This window comes from Leptosomus discolor, chromosome 2, assembly GCF_034619465.1.
Source record: "Leptosomus discolor isolate bLepDis1 chromosome 2, bLepDis1.hap2, whole genome shotgun sequence".
Classification (NCBI taxonomy): domain Eukaryota; kingdom Metazoa; phylum Chordata; class Aves; order Leptosomiformes; family Leptosomidae; genus Leptosomus; species Leptosomus discolor.
The window spans coordinates 11124326-11150068 of record NC_141392.1 but is presented as its reverse complement, the minus strand read 5'-3'; the positions used below and the strand labels follow the sequence as shown (position 1 = coordinate 11150068).

The window sequence follows — 25743 nt, the reverse complement described above, 5'->3', positions numbered from 1 at the left end:
ATTTAAACAAGATTAAACGGAATTACAATGTACTGAACAGTTTTATAGCAGTTGGTGGTGGCCAACTGTACTGCAACACCCAACATTCTGCATACTGAAGTCTATCGACGAGAGACAAGACAAAAATTAGCAAAGGTACGATACACACACCTGGGAGACTCAATGCTAAAAAAGAAAGAAGAAAAAAAAAGAAATCCTGAAGATGTATCTTATCACTGTTAACAATTAAACTGAGATACTTTGGATGTCAAAATCTATCAGATTGGTTTTGTGTTGGTTTTACAAGTCTGGAGAGCAGCCAGATTTGTGTGTAGCTGGTGAAGGGACACTTATGACTCCCAGAACACAAGTTTCAGTGATGATGAATTCCTCGGTTCTTGTTTTACAATGCTGCTTTTCTTAGGCAAGAGATCATCTGATGCTCACGTAGCAGCTAAGCATCTACGCTGATGCAAAAGAAAATTTGTAAGAAGGCGCTCTTGTATGAGACCTCATCACACCAGTGAAAGCTGTTTGGGAAGAAAAATCTCTCAAGTTTGATTTGAAAATATTTTTAAATGAAGAACTAAACCAGAAAGGTCAACACCTTAACTGCAATTCAGGCCACAACTATCAAACTTTAATACTAGATTTACAAATGACATAGGCTCTGATGCCGTAAAAACTTCCCTTTGCACATAAAAAAGACCATAGCCAGCTGCTGAACTGATCGTTAGACCATCCAATTTATCTGCGAAAAAGCCTAGGGAGAGCACATTCCATTTGCAAATAACGTCTCATTTTAGTCAAGGGCAAATCTAGCTAATAACAGAATGGATTTTAAAGGATTTTCAAACACCATTTCAGCTATAAGCAAAAATAATTTTCTAAATAGTATGGCAGCCAACATGAACGTTATTACTTAAGAATGCCATATTTTTCAACAGCTTGATTCAGATCAGTTTCAAACAGTGCTACCCAAATTTACAGCCTGGTTTACTTGGAGGGTAGAGGCACCTACTTCGAAAAAAACCAAAACACAACTGAAAAAAACACACCCCCAAAACCTGCTGGGCATAGATCAAGGTTTCTGACAAGAATGCAGTGGAAAGAAAACCTTTCGGTCTCCTAAAATTTGGGAGCAATAATTAATACCCAAATGCAGATTTTATTTAGTCAATGAAACAAAGCAAACAAAACCCCCCCACAATAGCCTCAACTCGGTTATAATCAACTCTGCCAGAAATAGCAGAAATCAGAGATAATAATTTAATAGTAAGACTGGGCTTGCAGCAGATAACTGTATTGCCACAATAGTCTACTACCACCATCAGCCTCTATACTTCCCTCATGAATTCTCAGGCAAGATATCAATGATCTAACACACACAAACTGCAGTCGGCCATTCTAGTTCCAACCCCCCTGCCTTGGGAAGGGACACCTTCCACTAAATAGGGTGGGGCTTTGAGCAACCTGATCTAGTGGAAGGTGTCCCTGACCACAGCAGGGGGCTTGGAACTACATGACCTTTAAGGTCCCTTCCAACCCAAACCATTCTACGATTCTACGATTTTCAGAGGAATTAAATTCTATTGTACTTAAATTAGAAGAATTAGTGGAGTAACAAATTAAATTAATGGTTCTTGCTATGTGCTTCCTCCTCTGTCACCCCTCTGAGTGGTGGCAGTTGCTGCCTCTCCACCCCAGCCCACAAGAGATATTGCAGCAGAAAACTGGACTCCTGTTTTCAGTTAGCTTCTATGAGGAGAACACTCATGAGATTTAGTAAGTTTGGTACAATAGCTCATTGAGTCTTCAGAATACTCCTTCAGAGGAGTATTTAATAAGACAGTACCTTTTTAAACAAGAAAAAGTGTTCTGGGAAAAACATGAAGAGAAGAAACACCTACATTTTACAAGTGCATGAAATGCTTCTACTGTTATCTAAACAGGGCCAAAAATTCTGAACCTAAGGCCATTATCTTTTTTGCACTAAAAGGTAAAAAAAATAAAATAAAATTCACACACACAAGAAACCCCAACGCTACAATATTATCTATTCCTAGATTTGCCAGACTACTTTCATGTAGTTAGATGCTTGACTACAAAGAACTGTAATAAAATAAATAGAGTAAAAATCAGTTAAACAAAACCTTGGTGTGTTGAACATTTATTCATTTAAGAAGTTAGCTTCCTTCAACAGTTATTCATGTAGAGGAGGGCTGTATTGTAGGCATTGATCTGCTGTACAAGTCTTCGACATAAAAATATTTTTATACAGGTGGTCATTCACATGGTTCGGTTATTAGCTTGCTCCTCTGTAAAACCGGTCTGATACCTGCGAAGGCTTGCTCTTTTCTCCCCTTCATTATTTGGAAAAAAAAAAGTACATTGATACAATTTTTCAAATGTAGGAGTTAGCATAATTCTGCTTTATTTCTTCAGTGCAGAGTGGACTGAGATTCTGTCTGAATTCCAATAAGCGAGGGTGGCTGCTGGCCGCTAACCGTGGTTAGCACTGGCCTTGGGTTTAGGCGAGGAGGCATGGAATTAGCTGGGCGGATGAGCGGCGGGGGAGGCTGATTTAGAGTCGGCCTTGGCTGAATAAATCGCGCCTGCTGTTGGAGCGGTGGAGGCTGACGATGGAGAGCGGGAGCAGCAGGAAGCGCTGGACGAAGTAACGGGGGCGGCTGATTTAAAGTTGCCATGGGAGCGGTAGGTGCTGGAGCAGATGCCTGTGCTGGAGGTGAAGGGCCTAAACACTGAGTGGCCGGAGTGCTTTGTGCCTGCACAAAGGACAAAGACAAGACCGCGTGAACAGCCATCCCAGCCAGAACGCGATGCAGTTGGGCTGCCACTGTCCACTACACAGGAAACAGCATTTAAAAAACAAAACCAAAAAACTGAGAAGTTACTGAAAAGAAATCACCAACCAAAACATTATAGACAGCAGAACTAAAAATATTTACGAAGCAAGAGTCTTCTTCTAGAACAAGAACTGTATTTTAACAATAAAACAGTAACGTGATTGTCACTATGAAAGGTGCAGTCCTGCTCCCGCTGGTTAACGACATTGGCTGAAGTTCTATGCAAGCTCGTCATCATTCTTTAGAATGCGGTTTGCCACTCCACACCAGTTAACCTTACATTATATCACTAAATAAAATGCTGTTCCTCAACCCATGCTTACTTATTTCTGGTACACAAAACACACCTCATCTTCTTCATCAGTGCTCTTTCCTGATGGCACATTAGAAGTATTTTTTGTGTCCTCCCCTAAAGCAGAAGCATCACCATTAGAAGCCAGGGTTCCTTGTTCCGCTTCCCATTCCTGCAATACCTCCTCTAAGTTAAACCGACGCCTGTAGTTTACAAAGAAGTTCTTCACTTGGCCAACAGTCTTGTTGCCAATTACATCTGCAATAGCTTGAAAATCTTTACCATATTTTCGGACACCTGGAAGGCAAAGTAAATAACATAGCTGTGAAGAATCAGTCAGACACAGCTACGTGTGATGTATTCATAGAGAGAACCTATGGGACCTGCAAACCAAGGACTCACTAATTAGGAGGACTTCTCAATTAGGAGAAGGCCTCAATTTCCATTAAAACAAAATAATTTTTAATTGCACAGCTATCAATATACAAATCAAGAACTTTATTAAAAGGTCATTACCCCCTCCTCTTGAAGATCCTGGCTTACTCACCAAGCCTCCCAACCTAAAACCACAAAGATCTGGCCTCTGACAAATAAAGTAAATCCTTCAGTGTGCTTGCAGTAAGGGCAGAGCCCAAGACAAGTTCAAGATGGGAGAGGGAGGGGGACCGAGCATGTGTGTATAGCTGTAAACAAGGCATAACAGCGGAAATTTCAAGTGACAAACATTGACAGCCTCTGTAGGTTCCCTCCATGCCTGCTGCGTCCTTTGCCCACAACCCGTGCAGCTGGAGTGGCAGAAGGCGGTCACTACTGGACCAAGCACAGGGCAGAGCAGGGGGCCACAGTTCCACAAGCCACGATGTACTGCTCATTCCTGCACTTGTAACATGCTCTACCGAGGCCTCAAAGAGCAACTGGCAAGCATTCACCTGACAAAGTCTTTTTAAAGCTTTAATTCTCCATTTGAGCTGGGTGGAAGAATCTGGGGTTTTGGGACAACCATCTTGGGGAATGTAAGTAAATACAAGCTATTTGTGTCTATAAGACAGCCCAGTACAAGCCTCCAGGATCAAATCCTACAGCAAGAAGCAGCATGACAGAAGATCTTTGCATCATTCTTTTAATTCATTTTCATACTGACATCATAGGTTACTTTTGTTCACAAGCGCTTCACAAGAATATCCCCAAATCTGCTTTTTAAGGCCTAAAACTGTATTTGCATACAACACAAAAGAACCCCCAACTTAAGCACAACATTTTATGTTTTTTAACCTAAAATTGGAATTACAACGTAAAGTTTATTGATTTTCTTTCAGTCGTATTTAGGGTGTATATCTAGTTCCTCCTCTCTCCTGCTTAAGAAAAAAATCCTCAAACTCTCCAGCCTTCTAGAACACAGCTTTCAGCTGCACAAAGTATATTTTTCATCACAAGTGTCCAAAAGTTTGGAGACTAAAAGAAATAAACCAGAGTTTTATTCTAGACAAAGTAAACAGAAGACTCATTTTTTGCTCTTAGCTATGCATGAGTGAATTACAGTTTGACTTCTTCTGTGAAGCTCCTGATAACTAAACTCATTCAGAACATATTACAGTGCTTAGAGGACAGGCACTCTCTCTCATTACAGGAAAAGAAATTTATGCCTGATTTCATGCCTCACTTCAGAAAGTAAAGCCAAGGATTCAGAAAGTGAGAGTTGTTTCAAATCTGAAAGCTACGCTCCTTTCCAACTTAACTGTGAAGAGTATGACCTTCAGCTTGTTCTGCTCTTTTCTACTTTCTTCGTTAAAAGGCACTTCTGATGTGGTAATGTACACTCACTGCAATTTAAGAGAAAAGTTCAGCTCTAGGATAGTAACAATTTCTGTAGCTGAAGCTGATGTTTCAACTGTCAAGAGCTCAGCTACATTATTTAAGATCTTCTCTGAGGCATACAAAAGAATCCAACCATCCTGACCGCAAGAACCTTGGAAAGAAAACAAAGAGACCTAGCAGAGCCACGTGGGAGGGCATGTGTCTAGGCAAAGCAAAGACAGGGATTTGGCTCTGTGCTTTATCAGTTGTACAAGGTATCAGCTACACTCCTTAAAAGCTGTGTGTTCCGACAGAGCACTCCCTCCAGTCTTTTAAGATTCTTTGATTGCCCTACAGTTGCCACCCTTACTAATTTATAATGATCATTAAACATCCACTGCAACATATCTAACATCCTGTACAATTAATCAAGGGAACAAAGTGCCCAGCAGAACAAAGCACATTTTTGTTTGAAACCTAACTCAGACTTTTAGTGATTTCAGCCTTTTCTGTTACTATGCTGCTGTCTATACTTCTCCCTTCCCCATAATCTGCAAAATGACTGAGCCTAAAGTTGTCAAAAATAAGGTTTTAAAGTCTATTTCCAAGCAAACAGCTTGAAAATAGGGTATCTTGCCTTCACAGAGAGCCCAACTCTAAGAAATATATAAAGAAAATAAAATTTCCTTAGTTTAGCTACACACAACACTAGTCATTTTGGATTCTTTTCAGTGTGTTATTTAGTACTGCTCTAGCATCACAATGACTGCTACACAATGATGTAGCAAAATCCTTTAGAGCTGTATCAAAAACAGGGGAAGTTCAATACCTGTTTATGAAAGTTTTACGCATAAGATGCTGGCATATCTATACGAGTTGACGCCAACACACCATCCCTTTCAAATTGGTGCACATTACTTACACATCCTTATACAAATTCTGTGCTAAAACCCACCCAAGTTATTTCTAAAGTGTTTAATCTGTTATTCAATAAGAATAATTTCATTAGATTGCTGAAAGTGAAGCTCAAAAGAGATTACCACATAGCCTTACTTCACATGTATGTCTTTCTCCTGGCTCATTGGAAAGCAGCCCTGACCATGGGAATCCTTCAAGCTCTTCAGAACTTCACCCAGTAGCAAAGGCACACTTGAACACGTGAGTGCTCGCTATTACAACGTTTCTTCTTGAACGTCTAACTCAGAGAAACGCGTAAATCCAAGTTTGATGCTGTCTACGCTGCTTAATGTTGCGCAGCACAGCAAACACTGGGAGACACCCAAAATGCTAGGCTGCGTCCACAGCAATATAATACACCACCACGACGAGGCAGAAATAGTTAAAGGCAACCTCTGGGTTATGAAGGCTGCAGTTTCACCGTGATGGGATTACACAGTGCTCCTGGCAACTACCTTCTGTAGAGTTAGATCCCAGTCGTCCCAAGTGTTTTCCACTGCAATGCTATGAAAGTCACGCATCACTTTCCCATTCAAATTTTGTTGTTTTGAACAAGTCTTAAAACATTTTTTTCCAATTGTAATTTTCATACGGCTGAGATCTTAGTTTGAAAAGATGATGGTGCTCACACATTCCTATACAGAAATGAAGTTTGTAACTTAAGAACAACTGAAGTGATGAACTGGCCGCCATACTATTCAGACAGAGTTGAACAGTAACCTGATAAATTATACTGCAAAAGATTGGCTCAGAGATCATAAGTCTGAGCCATGAGCCCATTGCAGGCAGCCACACTGCTTTTAAGATTTACACACTCAGCTCTATTTAAGATCGTTTTTTGCACTACCTCCTCTTTAGTTACTGCCAATCTCTTGAGATCAGCCCACAATTGACGTGAGTTTTTTCAAGTTTAGGAAAAACAGTACCAAAATTATATTACTGCAGATTATTTTTGCGATTTCCATGGTTGGATTTCATGTCTGAATTCAAGTGAACAAATCACAGAAGTGCCACCTACCTGGTTAACGCTTATGATTTCTGTAAAATTGTTAAAAGCGCATGCCAAAATATATCAATACATTTGATGAAATAAATCTATTTTAAATGTACAAACTAAACGTCCCCATGCTCAAGTCAACTTCCAAGTTCAAGCTTAACAAGCATTATGGTAGCTTTTAGTACAGCAACCATGACTACTTTCTTCTAAAAACAGTCAGGGCAAAAGACAGCGTGGCTCCTGCATGCGTAAGTCTACTAGCTCAAGCAATTATTTTGAAGCAAGAGATCAGGGTCCTTAGACTGGGGGACAGGAGGTTAATACCTACAGCACTCTCATTCCAGGAGGGAGACTCTACTACCAGGCAGTAGATAAGGGAGGGATAATAAGAATACTTTGTTCCTGGTGTTAAGGTTCTCTCCCATCTCCATTTTATACAGTTGCAAAGGAAGGGGACTAAAAAGGAAACAATACATATAAGAAGCACACGTAAATTCAATGAAAACAGGTTTCTTCCAGAAGGCCTGATTTCTCACCCCACCCTTAAGCACTGAGGCTAACTACCTTCATAAACCACGAAATAATCCCCAGAGAAGAGACCAGAAGACTAGAACTCCTCTCCAGGGAGTCATCACCAACCCTCATTCTCTTTTGCCCATTTTGCTTGTTGGTCACGTAGTGCCATAGTTTAACAAAAGCCAAATGTATTTTTATCGCTTTCCCAAACTGATGCTTAGTGACAGCTCTGATAACTAAACCATGAAAATACAAGATGGTTTGAATCCTTTCATGCTAAGGCAGGCACAACAAACCTGGATTTTCCCCACTTCTCCAGCAAGCATTCTACTTACTAGACTATTGTATTAAAGATAGGCATCTCCTTCAGTTGCATTTGGGACAAAAATAAAAAAAATGTGAGCTTGTTAGCAGTACTGAGAGGATGAACTTAGGATAGAAAATAGTTTGGAGATGCAAATCCCACTCTGAGTCATGTAAGTTGAGAGGCATGACTTCAAACATACCATGCTCTTCAGCATTTCCATTCACTCTCCAAAATAAACCTAACTTTAGGTACAGCCATCTGGCTACTAACTACCAGGTATGGCACAGCTGACAACTTTACTCTGATATCCTGAAGGTAGTATACTAAAATCCAGTCTTTCATTTTAAAGGTGAAGAATACAGAGAAATAAAGCAGATGTGTATAACTCCGCTGATTTATCATCTTAAAAAAGATGATCCATAGAAGTGAGTCAATATATAGTGTCTTCAAGAGAGCACTGGGCTCTCCAAATATTTCCCTTGCATGTTCCTTGACTAGGCAGTGCACGTTAAAGCAAGATAAGAGTCAGTGTTACTTCATATAAATGAAATAACTGCAAATCAACTGTATGAATAGCCTACTAGAAAATGTTGGGTTTTCTCCAATAAGACACTTAGTCAAGTATCCATATCCAGATTGAGACTCTTAAAAGGCCTCCACTGGGTAGACACCTGCTCTTTTATTCCCTCAGGAGCAGAGAAAATTAACTGTAAAGCAGTTTCATTTCTGCTTTTTCCTACCTTAAGAATATGAAGAGATGCCTTAATAAATGTTTGCTTCAAATTTTATTACTTCAACTATTACTTAGGTCTTTCACTTTAGAGAAATTCGTGTAAGGTGATTTAGAAGGTGATTGAAGGGACTTTTTGGTACTACTACAGTTGTTAAACCCAGCTCAGCGTTTCTATTCGAGATTTAATATGGGTAACTGACAGACTAGTGTCATGTTGCTTGAATGAATGCCCTAAATATTCTCACTAGTTTTGCTGTTTTCCTAGTGACTTTCTTGTAAGACCAGACAGAGTTCATCTTTTCATTAGAAGGAAATAGACATAAGCCTAAGTACCTCTTCAAATCCTTTGCACCAGATTTCAGGTCGCTACTACTATTAACATACCTTGTACTGCAAGAAGCTGCTCTTCTGTGGTCCAACGGGCATTGATTTTCTGATTAGACTATTAAAATTAGAAAAATGGCACAAAGATCATTAAAATGTTTCAACGGCTGCAAAATATCTGAGCATCAGAATGCATTTTACTTGCACTACATTTTGTAACACAGGTAAAAATCTCTTGGTCATAAGCCATAAATGTACAGTTTAAGATTGCTTTCATGAAGAGAGTTTTTCTTCCGTTTTACTGCAGTTCTTAGCATCAGCTATATCATAACTTATGCACAAGCTAATGATCTTTATGCAAACAGAATTTGAATTCACTGTTACAGTTATCTAAACTATTAGGATTTGGTGTCCGGAGTGTTTTGCATTCACATTATGTTTCACATCCAAGCTTTTAAAACAAGCAAAAAGAGAACTTCAGTGGTCATAAATAATTCACTTTGGATGCCCATAGGTATATATAGTTGTTTTTTCACACAGAACATAGAATTGCTAGCAATCTACATTATCTACTTTTAATCAGCAAAAAAAAAAATCCCATCAGGGCTCAATTTCAGCTCCCTATTTTCATGAACAGACACGACATTTCAGTTTTTTCTGCTTCTTTATTCAGCCAGTTGCCACAAAAAAAGCCCACCACTAACTTCTTGTAAAGAAGCCAGACTCACCCCTGCATATAATTCAATGGATCCTGTTTAAGCTGCTACTGAAATGCAAACACTATGCTGCAGCAAAACACATTTCTGTAGCTTCCCACTAATGTAAGTGCAAGGCCACAAGTTCTAATATTTATTCTGATTTACCTCAGGAGGTTTGAATTCTTCAATCCCGCCTTCCATTTTCTGTTTAAGTGCACTGTTTACTTGCTTAGCATTTTGAACCTTGGTCAAAAACAACAAAGTTAATCAGCTCCACAAAGAAAGTTGGTCACTTTACACATATATCTTCACTAGGATTGCCACAAGTGTACCTCCTAAGTTAGAAAGAGAAATATTATGGTTTAAGGCTTCACTACTTTTAACTGTTTTAAAAAAAAATAATTAAAAAATACAGCACAGTTTACTACGGAGAGAAAGATATTTAAGCCAATCTTTCAAAAGAACAGTTTGTCTGCAGGAATATTAAAAGTAGGACATCACAAGCAAGTTTTGATAATGATGTATATGTTCTTGAAGAAGAATGCAGAATATTCTCGACACAAAACTTGGTTCTCAGAAATTTAAGTGAGATGTACTGTGTACATTAACTTCTTCCTTCTCCAAAAAGCACTTTAAAAAAAAATTATGATATGTTTCCAGTTAGTTCCTTCTGACAGACTGCTTTTTATTGACCTTTAGATCATCGTGATTTCCTTTAAGGGTGATTCTTGAATTGATTTAAAATATTTAAATAAATTATCTAGTCTATAAAAAGGAGAGCTTCCAAACCGTACGAACACATATCTATTAACCATTTAAACCCAACAGCAATGCACATAAGGTAACATAGGTAAGAAAATAGTTTTGCATACTACGGTGTACAGCTATTACAAGTGTTCTTAAGTATGGACACAAAAGCAGACAACTCAGTGGGAGATTCCAAAGGCTGCATCTCTGAGATCACTGCAAGAAAAAAAGAGAAACACAACCTCAAGGCTGTAACTCACCTACACTTAGGCTAAAGAGTGAAACCCACCTATGCTATTTAGCCCCAGAGTCCTGCTGTGACAGAAAGAAGAATATTTCTCCTGTAAAAGAATACAAGGGAGCAAAAACTCCATGAAACCCTTTATTCACTCCATGATTTTGCAACATGGCAGCTCTTAGCAGTCTATAAGGAAGCAGAAATTCCAGGAGATAAGCTTTGACTTTGTAGCCCCATCATTCCTAGAAAGTAAGCATGCACATACTGCTGTACCCTTAGAGGCTGAATAGATTCTGTGTTTCAACTTTAAGTGCTAGAAGTTAACTTCTCCATGCAAAGGACGCAAGCAATTGTCCTCTTAAAGGTGAAGACTTTTCTAAATTTACTAAGAAGTAGAAAACTCATAAATTCAAACAGAGAAATAACTAGGCCTGTGATTTCCCCTTCCCATATGTTCATGACATGTGGGGAAGGACATCCAGAAAAACAGCTACAATTTTAAGCATAACAAATGTAACTTCTGCTTCATTGGTCTTATTCTCACTTGTCACACAAGTACTTTTAACAAAGTAAAAAAAAAAAAGTCAAATGAAGAAATGAGGTGTGACTTTAGTTTTCTCCTGTCCCCAAATCTGTAACACTGTTTTCATGCCATACTCCACCCGCCCCCCCCCCCCTTTTTTTTTTTAAAGGAAGTCATCTTGTTTCATGTTATCCACAACAGCAGATGAACATAAAAAAAACAAAACCAAAGAACAGCTAGTCAGCTAATGTCCAGCATTTCTGGTGATAACTGTGGAACAAAATTAGGAAGACTCACATTACAGAAGTTTCAGAATCTTCACAGATAATCTTCAAAATCATTACAATCAGTACAATCTGAGATGAAAACAAAACAAGACCAATAACCCATGGTACCTGTCGCTTTAACGAGATTAGTTCCATATCCAGCTGTCTAAGAATTGTGTTGGCTGCATTGGGACTACAGGAAACAGCTATCACATCTTCCTGGGTCAGGTACATGCCTTTTGGTGGACGGCATTTGGAACGCTGAGAATGGTGGCGATGCTGCAAGCTCTGATACTCTCTTCTACCCAGACCTATTTTGCTGGTCTGAACAGGCTGCTCATTATTGCCCTTTAATTTACAAGAAATAAATCATTAAAGAATAACAGTATCTTGTATACAACTTTATTAAAGAATAAAGTATTAAATAGCATTCTAATGTCATATTTATGACATAGAAAACCTAAGCTAACACGGTTCTCTGCATGTAGTATCCAAATTAAGTCTTGCAGATGAGCTGGTGGAGCATACCAGTCATTTGCTGGGTAAGCCTGTTTAGCCTTAGCAAAGTCAGTTATCAAAAACTTTTTTTTAAAACATGGCTGCAAATGCAATAAACGGTATAGAAATCAGTCTGGATACTGTGTAAGAGGGCAAAAATCGAGAACCTCTTATGTATGCAGAAGGTAAAGAATACACATACATACATATATTTTTTGCATGTTTAAACCAAGTAATCAGTGAATTCACAGTTATTTCTGGTCAGATACGAAGAGTTCAGGTGAAGAACAGAGGAGAAGAATGAGAGAAAGTCAACCAGGACAGGCAAGAATGTAAGACGACACTTTTCCCTGCTGCAAGCACTCTATGGAAAGCAATACCGTTGTTTGCTATTGAGAGGATGGATGTACTTTTGAAGTCATTCTAAAAATCCATGTAATTCAGCAAACTTAAGCCTTTGTTGCTTGCTTTTTTGAAGTGGAAAGGGATAGCAAAGACCAGATGAAGGCTTTGTAACTGCTGTTTTGGTACGTTTGGACACCTAAAATTTTCAGCTTTGTCTTCAATGGACATTGCTGCACAACTAGTCTGCATGTACGTGATTCCCATAGAGCAACCGGGTAGGTCCCCTACAGACCAGGAGTGGAGAAGCAAAAATTACTCTCCTTGCAAGGATTTTCCAATTCAAAGCAATGCTTAGTACCAGAACAGAGATGGAATTCAGGCTTTTTGCTACTTCAAGCAGCTCCCTAGTGCTCCTCCCTGCTGGCACCCATGCAGATTAGGAGGTGGTCATCTGATCACAGTGAAGAGAGAATAAATTGCAGCAGCATTATTATTATATTCTGTAGCGTTAGTACAGATCAGCAAACAGTATTTTGCTCTACTATGCTTGACCTTCTGCCACATCCTCTTCCCAGCTGATAGAACACCTTAATCCAGTCTACAGCCTTCACAGAGGCCATCTTGAAAGCACTTAACATATTTGCTCTTCCTTGGAAAGCTGAATTAAGCCTTATATCTCTGACATCTAAAAATCCCAAGGTTAAGGTTACTTCTGGACCATTTATACTATTTGGGTTTTTTGGTTCTTCATTGTTCTTCATTGCTCTTTCAGTACGAAATTGCAGTTCCTATCTGTTCAATCTGGATTTAAAGTCAAAATATTCTCTCAAGCTTCTGTCTTGCCAAGCTAGAGCGTTTGGATTGTTTTAGTTTTCTCTGGTAAAAGAAAGCTTCCATTGCTCTGCACATTTAAGTAGCCTACTCAGTTTATATTTTGCTTAGGAAGTGAAAGTACACAAATCCTACTAGAAATATTAGATCACAAAATTATCTTATGTAGATCCAAATAGCTCATCAGAAACTGCAAACCTATTTGTTCTGTTCCTAGACGCCCATGAACACACTGCTTTCATTCTGGACTGCATGTAGTGATTCAAACAATAACCAAGGAAAGTAAATTGAACAAAATAGCTCTTATTTAGAAGTGGCTTAGGCAGCAACTCAAATCAACAGACTGCAAGAATATTACTGCAACAGCAGAATGAAAAGTAAAAAGGTTCATTATTAGACCTTGTGCCATTCTGAGTTCTAAAAAATATCCTGGCACATTAAAAAAAATAAAAATCTCAAACTCTTTTACAGAAAAGGATAATTGTAATTGTCCTTTTTTTTTCCCTGAGGCAGGTAGCTAAAGCGATACATTGAAGGTCACCGCAAAGCTGAGAATGGAATCTAAACCTATCAGTCTCTTATTCAACATTTTTGGTAGGACTGTAAAGTTTTATTAAAAATCCTAGATACCACTTCATTGGAATGTTGAGGTTTTGCACTACCTCTACTCTCACGTTCTCAAGAAGCACGAACTGTCCCAGTTTAGGAAAAGCACAAATGCATTAAGTTACTCAAGGAAACAATCAAACGTTTACACACTTAACTGTGTTTAAGTCCACAGCACAACAAAAATATAAGATAAAATTTTGTTTCAATCAGAAGTTGTCAAGATCATGATCACCTAAACTCCCTGTGATTTCAGCAGGCTGCAAGCTAAACCTCTTTACAAGTCATATCCTTCACAGTTACACATTCACAGAAAACAAACAAACTGACATTCACCATTAAGCTATCTGTTACCTCCTTTTTGGCTTCTTTTTTGGGATCATAATCGCTATCATTTCCATCCATTGGATGAGCTTCTTCTACGTCATCATCACTGAGGACAGATTATAAGAAGCTGGTCATTTTATCTATTTTTTAATGCCAAAGATAAATACGTATCAGGATAAGACACAATAATCTGCTCTAAGTATACGGCATCTCAGTTATTTGTAGTTTTCAAAAGAGAGCTGTTACAAAGTATGCTTTATTAAATTCTAATAATTATTATGATAAACAAGCAATTCTAAACTGTAGTTTCAAAATTACTTTAAGCAGTGCTGGTACTGCTGCCAAAAAATTTGGTGTCACCTTTCTTCAATTCAACTACTTGTGCCAGCACAAACACTTACACGGTCAACTATACCAAGGCTAGAAATAACCTTTCATTTGCCACGTTAGTTTTAATAGATCAATTTTCAAACCACTGCACCAGGTGGATGAAGTCTGTGGGGAGCAAAAGGGGACAACATAAGATGGAAAAAACACTGGCCTGCTTTTTCACCAAAGTGCTCAAGATCTAGCAATTTGGGGGAGGGGAATGATATCTGCTCAGTTAAATCAAAGACAAAAAGTTGAGAAGGTAACAGTTTAGTTCAAGTCCAATCCAGTCATTCACACAATACAATTACTGAATAAATGAATGTGAAAACACAAAAATTTCTACTTATTACAAAAACACCCCAAAATGCTGTATTAGAAGCAAATTGATTTACTTTGTAATTTTTCAGCTATAGGGTCACTAAGTAAGGATATGAATTTTAGATTTCAGGAATTCTTTTCAATAACATAATTGAAAAGACCCTTTTGCTCTAGCTAGGTAGTTTTCCATAGATGTAAAATTACCCTTTCCCATACAAACATGGATTATGTTACTGATACATTCAACATATTAAAGCACTTTTTTAAAAGTGCAAGTTAATACTTAAGTATACTAAGTGCAATATAATTTTAATTTCACAGTAACTAGGAGAAACATCATTCCCTTCTATCCAAGACAATTTAAAACTATCTTGAGCTCTAACTCTCTTTGATAGTGGTTCTAAGTCTCCTAAAGTAAGTAAACTTTTATATAAAGTTTTGTTAGAAAACAGTACTTGGGCATTCTACTTGCTACAGCTCTTTACAGTCGTTGATCTTTCAGTTTTAATTCCATTCTAGTTCATAAAAAAACCAAACAAACAAACAAAAAACAACCAGAAAACCCCCACACCCACAAAAACACTCTCCTCCCCACACAATAATAAAGGGTTAGACATCTCAAATAAAGCATTATTTCTAAAACACATTCCCAGACGTCAGGTTTTTTTAAACCCTCGTTTTTACAGTTATCCATTAAAGCACTCAAGTGTGTTATTAGAACTCGCACCAACTGGAGTAATATAGTTCTTAAATCACAGGTACCAAAGCCTTTGCAAAAAGCAGAGACATCACCACACATGCTCAAACCTAAAAACACAGTGCACGCTGAAACATAACGGCTGGAAATTACTCTGACATCTCTAACTAGAAAGATTTCAGTCTCTGGCTAGCTACTTAGGAATATATAACTTACCTGTCACCTTGATTATTTCTATTAGCTAGTTTTCGAGCCTGCCGATCCATCAAACTTGTCCTAGAGCGAGTTTTTTTCCAAGAATAGTAATATTTTACAAGGCTTGCAATAGTCTTGTCTGGAAGCTAGAAGAATTCATTAACATATTAATACTTTTAAAAATTAAAATTCCACCCAAGATTATAATTCTGCTCTATTTACAACCACCTTTACCCAAGTATTTCAAATGCATGGATAAGATAGAAAGAAGGGATGTATTTTCTAAACATTTTTAAAAAGGGGTAAGGGGGGAAAAGGCGTTTTTTATCGGAGTTACAAACCTATAGGTCCAACAGACATGATGAAATTAACTTAAATCTTATATTCAAGGTTGTTCCTGAAGCTTTTACACAGAAATCAACATGCAATTTTAGCCCGACAGGAGCCTTTGTTCTTAGTGCATCCGAACTGTTTAAGGCTTCTCATGAAAATAGTACTTTACCATCTGCTGGATCCTGTGAAAGCTCTTTCCATGGAAGCTAAATGCTTGTTCAAACAGGACTTTATCTTCAACTGTCCATTCATCAGGGAAAGGCGTGAAGTTAGGGAGATCCGCAAGGGACTTCTCAATATTGTGTTTATGCCAGAACAACATGCCGAGAGCCTTTGAAAAGAAATAGTCCCTTTTTGGATTTAGTCAACTTTCTAAAACGTTGAGACAAGTTAAATAAAAAAAGGCAACTTATTTATTTAACATAAAAATTGACTATCAGAACCCCTTCTCAAATTGTATTTACACTTTCATTGGCTATGTACTATAGGTTACAAAATTCTCTTTGGAGACAATATGGAGACTGGGCACATCTGTACTTTATAAAAGGGATGAAAGCTAGACAATTTAAGGTTGGCATGGCAGCAGTAATTCTGAAGTAGCACAAACTAGGCTGCAAACCTGATCTGCTTTCTTCCTTTGCAAGCATGTATCACCTATACAGTTCCTCAGAGGTCTTCAGGCCTTTATTACCAGCCCACTCAAAAAAAGAAAATAATAAAAATACTTTTCAACAGCCAGAGGATCATCCAAAATGCAAGTCTGAAAGTTCAAAGTGACAGTGGTCTTTCTACAACTCTCCAATCCACAAAAAACAGCATGGCCACTTTGATGTCATGTGCACCTAATAAGGAATGGAAATTTAAATACACTTTCTTACATAATTTCATTTCTCGATATTCTCAAAGGATTTTATGCTGATTAGACTTTCTGCCAGAGAATCAATGACAGACTTGATGCCAAGTCTGGCATGGGAATTCGGAAATATAATCCACTCAGTTTCAACCATACAGTGCAGACATGATCACCAGTTGTTCATCAGCTCTCCAAACCCCTCATTTCCCATCTTCTAATAACCTGGACATAGCAAATCTCTTTTCTTGTTAGAATGGCAAGTGACAAGCACCTCTTGTGATGATAATTTCTATTCCACTATGAACAGCCTACAAATATTTCATACCAGAAGTTGTTTTGAAAATTTGAATTATAAACATTAAATTTGCAACCTGCTTTCCTAAGAAATTCTTTAGCTAAATATACACACACAATTGCATGACATGCCCAGTGTACCAAGAAACATACCAAACCTTTCAAAAGTGCACATTACAAGCTGAGCATGTCATGAAAACAAAGAGCTCAATCTTTTGCAGAGAATCCAGACCACAACTGTATGCAGATCCATCTAACTGCAGTGTTTGCTGCCGTGCCTGAAGAGAAACAGCGTTAATTAATGGCAACCAAGGGAAAAAAAAGAGTTGTGTTATACTTTTATATAAAAAGAATCCTTTAAACGAGCACTGTCATTTCATAGCACTTACCTGTTCCACATTGTATCCATGTTTTTCCTTTGCTATTGCTATATATTCATCCACTGCAACAAAGCAATGTCAGGATTATTCTTTAGTACTTTTAGTTCTGCTATAAGGTGACACAGAATTAGCCATCTGACATGGGAAAACTGTCTTCCCATGCTTTAATACACTGCATAGGCCCAGGTCCCCCAAAATACTAAATATATTCATAGCTTTATTAATAATAAATAAACCCACTGTCTTTAATCCAATATTTAACTTTACAAACGTTTTCACAAGCTAATTCTCAGTGAAAAAGATGCTTTCTTTCACATTTTTACTACAATAAAGCCACAGAGGCTCAAAATTTATTTATTTAAATCAGAGACTAGCTGGTTATTGAAAGGCTGTGTCTTTCTGGAACCCACTCCTAAGAACACACACACACACACAGGGAGGGGGATATTCAGACACCTGGGTTAGTTTTAAATTGAACTACTTCTACTGTTTGTAATCCCAAACATGTTCAAAAATAATGTAGAGACCCTAGATCATTGATTAGGCACATCTTCAGTATTGATATATTTTCACTGACAAATATTAATTTTAACCGTGGTATGAAGTCAGTTTTCAATAGAGAATATGAAAATTCAATAATCAGATTGTCAAATTCACCAATAATGTATTTTTTAAATCATATTTTGCCATACTAGAGCCAGCTTTGAGTTGAACACTTTCCATCATTTTGCCATTAAGTCCTGCTAGTTTTGATCTTCAATGGGGATTTTTTTAATTTCTAAAGAAAAAAACCTCTTCCCATTCACTTTTTACAGTTCACAATTAAGTGGCAACTAAATGTGGCTGAAAGTAAGCACGATCGAGAAAAGGAAATAATTATATCTTGATTATTGAAATGGACCAGAGAGCCATTTACTTGCCATGAACTGTTGCAGCAAAAAGTTAATTGTACTTTAAAGGAATAAAGAAAGTGTTTAATAATCACAGTTGTAGAGCATTTTATTTCTAACTGTTTGGCAGCAGAAGGTATATTCCCTCAAACGTAGAGGAACACAAACCTCTAAGTACTGGTAATAGGTAGAAACTGTCCTGAGGACCAGGTTCTCATGAGTGCATCCTCAAAGTTTACTCCTCTATATTACATATGGGAAAGTCCAGCATAAGAGGCAGGTTTAAACAAGATTAAACAGATAATTGGTCACATTTAGTCAGATGACTCCTGTATTTCAGGTCACTTTTGAAGGGAAAAAATGCTCAGTTTTTCCTGATAAGACAGCAATAATAATTTCCCCTTGAACACATCTTTTCTGATTTTATCCACTGTAACACCTTCTCCTGGAAATTTAGAGCAGCAAGTTCCTTGTCTTTAGATGTTTTGTCCTTTCATTAATAACTAAAGGTTTCACAGACACTGATGATACAACACAGGCAGTGTGACTTGAAACAAAGACTTAACTATAAAATAAAAGAAGGTGATCTTTCCTTTCCCCGGAGTTCTCTAAATAAGAAAATAAAAGAGAAGCCTTGTGTTTAATTTACTAATTTGCAATTTCACTGTGTGTAAAATAAAGAGCAAACAGGCACACCAGAAGCAATTATTCAGTTATATTTAAACACCCAAATTCCTAAGCAAGGAATGACTTACACTTGGCATCTGGAATACTATGATATGGAGACCATACAAGCATCCCTCCATTATCTTTATCAGTATATTTTGTGGCACCTGTAAGAAAACAAGTAAGTCTCAGTATTTATAAATATGATCTAGAGAACAACTATTCACAGGACAGTAAGTAAAAGTCAACCATATTAAAAGTCCAGCCCAGTTACTAAGGGGAGCAGGGGGGGTGGTGGGTGGTAGGGAACCAAATCACTAATTCCATGTTATTTCCTTAAGACATCGAATGGCTCAATTTGAACACTACTCTTACGAGGTTTAGTCACAACTGAAGTATTAGACAGGATCCTGGTTACCACAATTGGAGCATTAAAGCGCATTGCTAGATGCAAAATTTAGAGGTACTTGTGTCGGAACAATTCTCCAGAAGTTACAATTGCCTATTAGTACTCTAACGTTTATCACTATCATAGGAGTACCAGGATCTACTGTATTAAGTTAGGCTTCCTTAAAACAAAAAAAGTATGAGATGGAGGGGTGGAATATAGTCACTATCCCTGATCCTTTCAACAACGAACTATACTAACAACTATGCCAGAAACAATTCTGTTCACCTCTCTCTCTCTCTAGTTTTGATTTTCATAGCCATGTAATTTTGATATTCATAGACAACCAAATTGTGTAGCTGTAGAAAGGAGTTTGGTGTAAAAGTCATCTTTTTTTCTTTGGTTGTTTTGATGGGGAGTGTGTTGGGGTTTTTTTGGGCTTTTTGTTTGTTTGCGCTTTACCTCCACCTCAACACAGCAAGGGAAGCAGTCCAAGTTACCTGACTTATCAGAAGGACAGAGCGATTTTTGCAGTACTGGTGCAACTTTGTACAAAGCACTAAATCACAGAGTCTCTGCTTGTTAAAAACACGCTGTAAAAGAAAATAAAATTCCCCAATTCTGGAAAAGCATTAACTAATAGTTACTTCTCATGAATATTTCACACGTGTGCTACTACATAAAGCCTCTTACAATCTATTTGTTTACAACAGTTCATCCTGCTAAGGCATTTCTCAACAATTGGAGCACTCAAACTTGTATCAGTATGAATTCCTTGAGGAATCACCCTCAGAGGAACTTCTCTTGCATCCTTCTTGGAGAAGGGCAGATTTTTTGGTTTTTATTTCAGTGAAATAATTAACTTTTCACACCATTTTAAGTTTCCACACTTCATATTTAGGTTGTACATCTTGTTGAAGGAAACATAACAAAGCAAATCAATGCTCTGGAAAAAAGAACAATTTAGTGCTTTCTAATTATGTACTATGTTTTGTTGCTCTTCCCTCTTTAGTTTGGCAGTGTTTCGCATTTGCTATCGTCTTTTGCAATCTTTAGACCCATTATGACTGTGAACTTGAAAACCAGTTAATTAGAAAAACTAAAAGAACTTATGCATCTTCCAAAATGAGATGTGTAAGACAGATAACCTAAATGCATCATAAACTCTGTAACAAGTAAGAAATGTACATACATTCATAAAGCACCAGTTTCAAGGCATAAGCAGTACAAAACTCTGAAAGGGTTTTGGTACATAAGCACAAATTCCTTAATATAACATTCTACTTTAGAACAAAAAAGCATGCCATTTTTAGTCATTAAGAAGGCAATATTTCATGAAGAGTAATGCAAACATGTAACAGGCATTACATCTCTCTCGTCCACTCAGTACTTATCACAAGTAAATGACCGCTACCCTGTACTACACTCTTTAACTAAGAGATGAGGGGAAAACAGGACCACTAAAGAATGCATCACAATTTCGAGTTGTGAGCAAGAAATGTCTAAACATGAGTACATTCTCATTTTTTCCTTCCAAAAAAACCCCAGACAAACCCCAGACAGACACCTGCAAATAAGTGGATATTATCAGGTATTGAATATTCAACCATTAAAGTGAAAAAACTTCCTTTCAGAGTCCTATAATTTGTGCCTGCAGAAGATCATGGATGTGGTGACATTCCCCTACTGAGGTGCCACCCTCATGTGACTGACAGGCAGCTCCCACCAGAACACCCCTTTTCAAAGCAGCCCTGTTTCTCCAGCAAGAATCAGACAACTGTTTCTGTTCAGGTGGCATCTTCACACTGCCAAAAGGAAAAGTGAGGATGACAAAGGAAGGATGGGATGCACACAGGCAGCTCGAAGGAAGGAATCCTCTCCTCAACACAGGGTGTCCATAGCTACAGTACAGGGATCCCTCCATCTATGCAGGACCACGATCTACCTTTATGAGACCTGCTTCTTGTCCTTTCTGCCCCAAGTATCCAAGTGAGCAGCATTCCCTGCCACAAGGCCGTGTTGTATCTCAAGGGCAACATTGTCTCCAAGACCCCTTCTTATTACAGACAGTGGCTGGAAACACCAGTGAATGTGTTAACCAAAGCGTGTTAGCAGAGCGGAGTTGTAAACCAGTAATGAAGAGAAAGACCATGAGCTACATCTCAAATCTAACAAGTCTCCCCCTGCCCAAGCTGCACTCCTCTGCCGATACCACTTAGAAAACAGGGCTACCTGAAGATGACCGGCAGGCACTCTCCCACTGGTTCCAGAACAGAGAAAGCACAGCAGCAAGCTGACACTTCCTAAATTTCAGTTTAGCATTAGAAGTTAGGCATACGTGGATGGTACTGTTCTGTACAGAACTGCAAGTACTGAGAATAAACTGAAAATCTGGAAGCATACAAGACTTAATAAGGGCATTGTGGGGCGGCATGGCAATTTAGAAGTATATTGGTTTCCAGCATACAAAGTAGCATCATCTGCTTAAGACTAAGCTTTGAGAGTAGGAACAGGAACACAAAACAGGGAGAACTAAATTTCTAAAATAAAGGACTGGAAATCTTAAAAATAAATAATAAACAAACAAAAAAAAAATCAGGGAATGTGAGGACAGATGGCGTGGAATAAATGGAAAATTTTATATAAGTCATCACAACATTTAACAATTTCAATTTAGGAAAGCCTGTTTTCATATAGGGCAACTAGAGGAAAGCTGTAAGGATATGCACAGAAATGGATTCCGTGAGTGACCTTAAAAGGTATAAAGCATTCTTCTTGACAGCCCCACCTCCCCCAGGAGGGCAAATGGGAAATAAGTATTTCAGCATTAAGTAACCAAAATTAATACTAAAGCCCTTGGGAAGTCCAAATCTCGAGTAGAATAAAACTCCTCTAGCAGTTATCTCGCGGGTGGATGACACAACAGTATGGTGCATCTCCAGAGATGGCGTTCTCCACTACACTTTCCAAGAGAATGCGAACAGACCACAACAGAAGGACGCAGCTTTGTGCCGTCCTGATACATCTATTGGTGGGTCAGGAAGTAGAAGCAGAAACAACTTCACTTCAAGAATATAAAGTATAGGAAAACCAGCAGGAGGCGGCAAAAATCTGGAGTGCAGGAGATGGTTTATTAACTCAGCAAATTAGCTAATGAGATTGAGGATTTTATTTTATTAAAAACATTTTCTGCAGTGAGAAAGTTTATGTTGCTGCAGTAGTATCTAGTGACAATTAAAAATGCTATTTCCCTTACAGCTCTATCTGCAGGCTTGCTTGTAAAAAGGGGCTGGTGGGGGAAGGGGTAAGAAAGAGTATGTTTAGACTAACTCCTCCTCATTGTTGCTCCCAACCACAATCCACTTCTTCCAAGAGACACTGACAAACACTTGACTCACTTTTTCTTTGCAAGATTTCTTATTTTATACATGAACTCAAGTTAAAAAAAGTGTTTACTACCATCACAACTTTAATCATGAATATTTTGTTCCTCAATGTATTGTCGTGGGGCATTGCTTACGAATATTTTTCAACATAGGCTAAGTGAGGCCAAAGGATTGGTATTTATTCTACTCATTTTAGTATTCTGTGTGTGTACCAGAGGGCTGAATTTGTATCTTAAGATTCCTACCTAGTTTCAACCATCATTGATTCCCTTCTCACACCTATTTGTTTTTAAGGGGGCAAAAAACAACAGCCCTCAAAGTACTGTAAACAAACACACATTCTAACATACCTCGTAAACCCTCAAAAAAAGGCATTAAAATAATTCTAAGAAGAAAAGCATTAAAGTTAGTTAGAGATAGTGCCTGTGTCCATATATGCCAACCTAGAAGTATGATGGAGTATCCGTTACATCATTCGCTACAAAAAAAAAAGTAACCTAAGTGTAGCTATGATAAGAGCACAGCTTTTTGTCCAGCACTACTTCAATCTCTAAATGATGCCTCAAGACTCACCAGAAAAAAAAACAAACAGATGAAAGCATGAAATCTTGCTGAGATCTCCTCAGATAACTCATCTGCTAACATGGTGTGATCTGCTAACATGGTGTGTATTGTACTTTTACACTTTATGGACCTTTTTTTAAAATTTTGTAAGACTTGGGTGGTCCAAAAACAGTTACTGTCTTCTTGCCCTAACAATTGAAATACACACACTAAGAACAATACTATACATTATGCCTCTCACACAAGACTTATTAAAGAAAGACTTCCATCATTAGGGAAATTGATAGAGGGGTATATATTAATCCCTGTTATTGGGGAAAGGAGCATCAGTTGAATTCCACCCCCCCCGGGAACACTTAGGAGCTTTAAAAAGTCTGATTATGGGAGAGCATAAAACTAGTTCTGTAGTTACAAATGCAATGATACTATTACACATACAGTTTATCAAACTGGAACCACAGAACCTCAGTTGTCCTACAAAGGGTGAAGAGTTCTTTTAATCAAAAGAAAAACAAACACTATGTGTTTTTCTAATTTAAGTGGCCTGTAGGAAAAACAAGCCCAGGCTGCACGTTAGAAACGATCATTTTTATTTATGTTTATTTTTATGTAGGCAGTGTAAAAATAAAGGGTGTAAACGGTTAGTCTTATTAACAAAGAGACCTAGACTATGCGCTCCTTTCTAGGGGAAGGGCATTCCCTTATGCCAAGATCATGCATCCATTTAATCCCACCCTCCCCCTTTCTTTCCCCTGGCCTTTTCTTTGGCCTGTGGGGACTTGCGCCCATCAAGAGGGGCTCGCTCCAGCTTTGGGAGGCACTATGTGAGAAGCTCTGGCCCAATCCTCTTCCGGTAGGAAATCATCTGACACCAATGGAGCCTGTTTGGAGAACAGGAAAGTAGATAGGCTTCATCTGACCACCACAGCAAAACTGATAAACGCTCCTACGGCCTCACTGCTCGGTGTAGTAAGGCGAGAGATTCTAATTAATTCTAGCTATTAACTTCCTAAAACCGAGTACCAGGCTAGGCGAGCGTCCCCAGCGCTCCTCGGGGCGGGGCTGGTGCGGTGTGGAAGGCGGAGGAGAGCAGCTCAGCCTGCAGCAGAGGGGCTAGCGAGGCTACTAGGGCGCGCACGGCCAGGGCCAGGAGTTTCCCACCGAGCGCATCTTCCACCCAGCGCCTCCAGCGCGCAGCCAGGTCCGCTCCGCTTCCGGCAGGGCGCATCACTTCCCACCCTCGCCCGGCAACATCCATCAGCCCTCGGCACGTATTTTTTTAAATCACCTTGTTAATATATTATATGCGTTATGGTGGTGGTGGGGGAACATCCGACCTTCTTCTGCCTCCCGCCGGATCCACACAATACGACTGATAACGAAGCGAAAATCTCCCACCGCGACCCCCCCCCCCCCCCCCCACGGGCGCACGGAGAGCAGCCGCTGCCCCCGCCAGCCCCCCGCCGCCGACACCGGATCGCCAACACAAAGGCTCCACAGCCAAATAAATACAACCCCGCGGCCGCCGCCGGCGGGAAAGCGCCAAGCCGAGCCCACCCCAGCACCGAACCCATCCCTCCCGCCTCGGGAACGGCGGCAAGATGTCAGGTTACAGCCGAAAAAGCGATTTACCGGGCTCGAAGTCAGGAATGCGCGCCTGGTATTCCGCTCCGACCCTCATTCCTACATCTGCAACGCAAAGCGGGGAGAGAAATTAACGGCTTGGGTGTCCCCGGGCGGGCGGGCGGGTGCCGTCCCAGGCTACCGCCGTGCGGCGGGCGGGCTGGCGGACGCGCCGCCCGGGAGCCCCCGCCGTCTCGCCGCGGCCGTGCGGAATAAGCCACCTCCTTCCCGCCCCCCCCCCCCCCCCCCCCCCTCCGCCCTGCCACCCCGCCCGCTGCCGCCGCGGATTAAGCCCCGACGACCGCCGGGGAGGGGGCCGGAGGGGGGAAGGGGGAGTTTATTTCAGCGGAACAATGGGGACGGCGGCGGCGGCTCCCGGGAGACACTCCCCATCGTTAAGCGCCGCAGGGCCGCCCGGCAGCCGCGGGGCCGCGCCGCGCGCTCCCGCGCACCCCCCCCCCCCCCCCCCCCCCGCCACCCCCCCCCGTGGCCGCGGCCCGGCCCGCCGCAGTACAGACGCGCGGCGGCGTAACGGCAGCGGCCGCGCCGCCCCGGCACCGGCGCGGGGAAGGGGGAGGCGGCTCGGTTCGGTTCAGCTCGCCGCCCCTCCTGCCGCCTCCGCCACCCCCCTCCCCCCGCTGGCGGGGTGGCCCGGGGCCGGCCCCAGGCTCGCACCGTGCTCGTCGCCACTGTCACCGCCGCCGCTCTCCGGCTCCGAGTAGTGCCCGTTGGAGGGGCTGCTGCTCTTGGTGCCGTTGGGGGCTGCCCGGCTCTTGCCCCCTAAGAGCTCCGCTCCCTTCTCCATCATGCCCGGCATGTCAGGGCTTGGCGGGGGGGGGAGCGGGGGAGAGCGGCGGCAGCGCGGGCTGCTGAGGGGGGGAAGTTAATACAGAGCCGCCATGTTGCCCCCTCCCCGCCCCCCCCTCGGGCCGCCGCGGC

At 40.2% G+C, this 25743-nt stretch overlaps 1 protein-coding gene across 3 annotated transcripts; it reads right to left on the bottom strand.

Annotated features, from left to right (window-relative positions):
- Positions 1-2274: 2274 nt before the first annotated feature.
- Positions 2275-25621, bottom strand: RCOR3 (REST corepressor 3). 3 transcript variants are annotated; one of them, XM_086460606.1, is made up of 13 exons: positions 25480-25621; positions 25026-25028; positions 24814-24870; positions 18933-19010; positions 17297-17349; positions 15930-16091; positions 15449-15573; positions 13873-13951; positions 11368-11586; positions 9630-9707; positions 8827-8884; positions 3194-3435; positions 2275-2765 (listed from the first exon to the last, which is right to left on the bottom strand). In XM_086460606.1, exons 1-13 carry the CDS (start codon positions 25619-25621, stop codon positions 2421-2423), a joined length of 1641 nt encoding a protein of 546 aa, XP_086316732.1. In that variant the 3' UTR covers positions 2275-2420. The 3 variants fall into 3 exon arrangements, with proteins under 3 accessions (XP_086316732.1, XP_086316730.1, XP_086316731.1); XM_086460604.1 differs by lacking the exon at positions 25026-25028 and having other exon boundaries at positions 13855-13951; XM_086460605.1 differs by lacking the exon at positions 25026-25028.
- Positions 25622-25743: the final 122 nt, after the last annotated feature.

What these genes read in the sequence shown, in the direction of transcription:
- RCOR3 (XM_086460604.1), bottom strand. Translation starts at nt 25,621, where the DNA reads ATGCCGGGCATGATGGAGAAGGGAGCGGAGCTCTTAGGGGGCAAGAGC. An exon ending in AGGTAACAGATAGCTTAATG is followed by an intron (nt 11,587 to 13,854) that starts GTGAATGTCAGT and finishes TGTAAATTAAAG; the next exon opens with GGCAATAATGAGCAGCCTGT. An exon ending in AAGAATTCAAACCTCCTGAG is followed by an intron (nt 8,885 to 9,629) that starts GTAAATCAGAAT and finishes TAATTTTAATAG; the next exon opens with TCTAATCAGAAAATCAATGC.